The sequence below is a fragment of the Gadus chalcogrammus genome, chromosome 3, assembly GCF_026213295.1.
Source record: "Gadus chalcogrammus isolate NIFS_2021 chromosome 3, NIFS_Gcha_1.0, whole genome shotgun sequence".
Classification (NCBI taxonomy): Eukaryota; Metazoa; Chordata; class Actinopteri; order Gadiformes; family Gadidae; genus Gadus; species Gadus chalcogrammus.
Window position 1 is genome coordinate 27,402,126 of NC_079414.1, and position 3,791 is coordinate 27,405,916.

A 3,791-nucleotide genomic window follows, 5' to 3' on the forward strand; every position below is an offset into this window, starting at 1 on the left:
ATTTCTCTTGTGACGGGAAGGGAGAGTGAAACTTTTTGAAAGGTCAGGCCGTGACATAACAGGCTGAGCTTTCATCTTGAAAAATGGTTTGATGTGTTTGAAAATAAGTTAATAGAAATAAGAGGGTGTGTACTGAAAACTAAGTGGTTACCTGATGAACTCAGGTCAGCCAGAATAGGTTTACACAGATAAAGACACACATGACTGCGCAATGTTTCTATTAATATGCTTTCTGAATTCTTAAAAAAAAAAGAAAATCATCTCCCTTTCGGCTTCTCCTGACTGTATGTGTGGGTGGTCCTGGAGTCACATTATTTTAAACACGCCTTAGACCTATTTAAAGAGGTAATCTCAAAGGTTTTCGTGTAAACAAAAGTCTGTGAAGTCACCATCTATCACCGAATGAGGTCTGTTGATTGGGCCCTCTGGCCAACTGATGAACCCACTTGCACTTAAAAATAGTACTTAGCATTGTGTAGCATCTCTCTATTGTATACGGGGAATGGGTTAACCTAGTGATGGTTACTGCTCGGCACTCAGTTCTATGACCATCCCTAGTGGTTGGCACTTGGTTCTATGAACATCCTTACTGTACCGACAGAGATATATTGTCGTTTCTCTTTCTTCTGACAAATGTACTTATTGTAAGTCGCTTTGGATAAAAGCGTCTGATGAACGCCCTGAATGTTAATGTAAAAGAGGAGAAAAGAGCAAGAGAGAAAAGAGGAAGGATATGAAACAAGACATGAGGGCTTGAATCTCACCTTTCTCTGAGGCTGGGGCCAAATCGATGAAGCTTCTGCATTCCTCACCTGCAAAGGTAAAGAAACACGTCACATAAAGGGGTTTAAGCCACACTATTAGGTTATAGTAAATGGACTGCATATATACCCTGTTTTTCTAGTGTCCAGCCAGCTCGTCAGAAGCAGTCAGAGTGAGGTGTCTCGCTCAGGGACACCTCGACACTCAGGTAAGAGGATCGTACTAGCAACTTTCCTGTTACAAGTAAACCCGCTATACCTCCTGAGCCACATGCCAGCCCTAGGGTACGTTAAAGGTGTGTCTGTCTCTTTAGAGGAGGAAGACTTTGGTTCAGAAGATCACTTTGAACTAGCTTGGTATTAAGAGAAGGAGTCTTCAGAGTTCAGAGCACAGTAGATTAATGAGCACACTCAGTGCCAAACCAGTGTCATATTTACTCTTGTCAAATTCAGAGTGTATTTCTTTTGCGATTGCTTTCAAGGTGTGTATAAACTCACACACAGTTAGTGTCAGACAGTGCCGGCCAAGGCTTCGGATTTACATTCACCATCATTGTCCATGGATAGATATATTAATTAAAAGAATATAGAACAGTCAGAAACATGGATGTTCTTTGACCATTTCGTCATCTTTCGGCCCAAACTCCCATCACCCGATACTTAATACGTGACGTCTGTTTCTCAAGCTGTTTTTCAAGCAGCTTAGGACAACACATAATAGCAACTTGGAACATTTGAGTTTTTTCTCTCCCGTCCGCAGCAGTCCCAGCAGAGTGCGAGGGCTCAGATTGCTGGTGGATGGAACGCTGTAATCAGGTAGAATAGGGCAAGCAACAGCTGCTTTGAGGGGAAAACTCATCAAGGCTTTGGGTTACGTAATCCTTATTAACTCAAGCTGTCTCACTGACATAGAGATATCCCGGGCGACGTACTTGGTATAGCCTACTCGGCATTCTATTTCATTTTAATATTAGAAATCAACATCACTTGTAAAGCACCACAACAAACTGCTGTCAGAGCTGTCCACGTGTTGCTTAAAGCGAGGTGTGGGCCTGCGTGATAAAAACGAGGGGGGCAAAAAAAAGTTGGATCGTGTTGAGAAGGATGTGACCTCATCACACCTTGCCCGTGTTCAAGGCTGACCCTGAGACGCACCCGGCCTCGTAAGCTGCTGAATTTAGGTTCGTCCCGCGACCTCGTCGCTCGATGTGATTAAACCACTTCTCTGCACGTCCGCCAGCCGACTGATGCTGTGTGCGTGTGCGTGTGCGTGTGTGTGTGTGTGTGTGTGTGTGTGTGTTCTTCAGATGGGTTCTAGTTTTAAAGGTTCCCATATTAAAATAGTTTGAAATAAAGTAATGCATCATCCAAAATAATAGAGATTTTACATTAAATGAAAGCATGTAAAATAACCATGGACCACAAGCAATTGTTCTATTTAATGATAAGGTTATATGTTACTTATATGTGTATGTGTCAAATGAACAGCAAATTGTGTTTTCTGTAATGTATAAGCCTCTACTAAGCCATACCTTATTTGAGTGTTTCACTGTACAGGCCTAGGCTATAAAACTGCAGAACTGCACAATTATCAGTAATTAATGATGCCATCGTGCCCAATATAACATGGTATCCCCCTAATCCATTCCAAAAATAATCACAATACAAATTAATAAGTGCATATTAAAAGTAGATATGTCATATATTAAAGTAAATATTAGGCTTTCTACTTGAGACCAGAGGAGACCGACCTCCTACCACTAGGTCTCCTCTCCACCCTGATAACGTGAAGAACCCGAACATCTTACGTTCGTCGTTGATGTTCTCCTCGCAGGAGAACCAGATCCCGGTGTGGAACTGTCTGAAGAGGAACCGGTCGTCGCCGGTCTCCCAGCTGTAGACCACCTTGTTGGGGTCCGTCTCGTTCACCCCGTAGTCGATGCACTGGTGCGTCCGCAGCTTAGAGCACTTGGGCTTGGGTACCCTCTGCGTCCCGACGCACCAGTAGGTGGTGATGAACGCTGTGATGGAGAAGAAAAGAGCCAGGAAGTTCAACCCCACTGAGATCAACGCCCTGCATTTACGCGTGGTCTTCATGGTCCATGAAGAAGAATCAGGCGCCCAAACAAGTTCATGGGTGCAAACAGGACCGATCTTTACGCACGCCGAAACTAATTCCCATTATGAAATAAAAGTTAAATAAACTGTTGATTTTAGCACAGCTATGATGTCCAAACGTCTCCCTCTGTGAACAGACGTCACGCAGGGACCAGTGCGATCCTCGGCGTTGTGTGCCGTCGTTCGCCACAAGTCCTCCAATAAAGGTTTATTTCCCACGGGTTAGGCGAGGAGAGGATCCAGACTTGTTGCGTTATCCCGGTCTACCTCCACACAGCTTCCGGTATCTTAATTCCCATAAGCTATGTGCTTCAGTTAGCAGTCCACGGCTTCCTGAGGAAATATTGACAGCGCATTTTCCGAAACATGTAAGAGAAACGTTTCTTCCTCTGCCGGAAGTCCATTTCCCTCGTCTCTCGCTGCTAAACCCATGTTAATGAAAGTCCCGCCCTCTTTCTCGAAATAAGGCCGGTGCATGGTGCATCCCGTTCCAGGTGGGATGAGAGAGCCTGGTAAGGAGGATGCGCAGAGTAGAACCGTCCCGCCTTGGTGGTCTCTTGATTGGGCACTTGATAGTGATGAGGTTCCGGCAGGACGCGGGACCCCTCACCCACCACGCCCTGGTCCCCCCACCACGTGTTCTTAGCTCGATAAAACACTAAACGAAATAAATAACTTAAATTACGAATACAAAAAAAGTTTGTTTCAAAGACACTTTTCACCTGTTGGATACAATATCATGATGCATTTAATTGTACTTCAGTACTGTACGATTTATTCGACTTTCAGAACAATTTTGTTTGGATTGATTGATTACCAACCAATTAGAGAGAATCAGACCAGCGAAGATTCGGGCTGTGATTAAAAAGTCGGAGGTTGAGGGAACACTTCGGTTCTAAATGAACTTCAACT

General features: G+C 44.2%; 1 protein-coding gene across 2 annotated transcripts in view; it reads right to left on the minus strand.

Annotated features, from left to right (window-relative positions):
• Nucleotides 1–3,257, minus strand: part of gsg1l (gsg1-like) — a 9,001-nt gene extending 5,744 nt beyond the window's left edge. For both annotated transcript variants that reach the window (XM_056587093.1, XM_056587094.1), the window contains exons 1-2: nt 2,570–3,257; nt 765–812 (exon numbers count right to left, since the gene is read on the minus strand). In XM_056587093.1, coding sequence (XP_056443068.1) covers nt 765–812; nt 2,570–2,858 — 337 coding nt within the window. In that variant the 5' untranslated portion in view covers nt 2,859–3,257. The remainder of the gene's footprint in view (nt 1–764; nt 813–2,569) is intronic.
• Nucleotides 3,258–3,791: the final 534 nt, after the last annotated feature.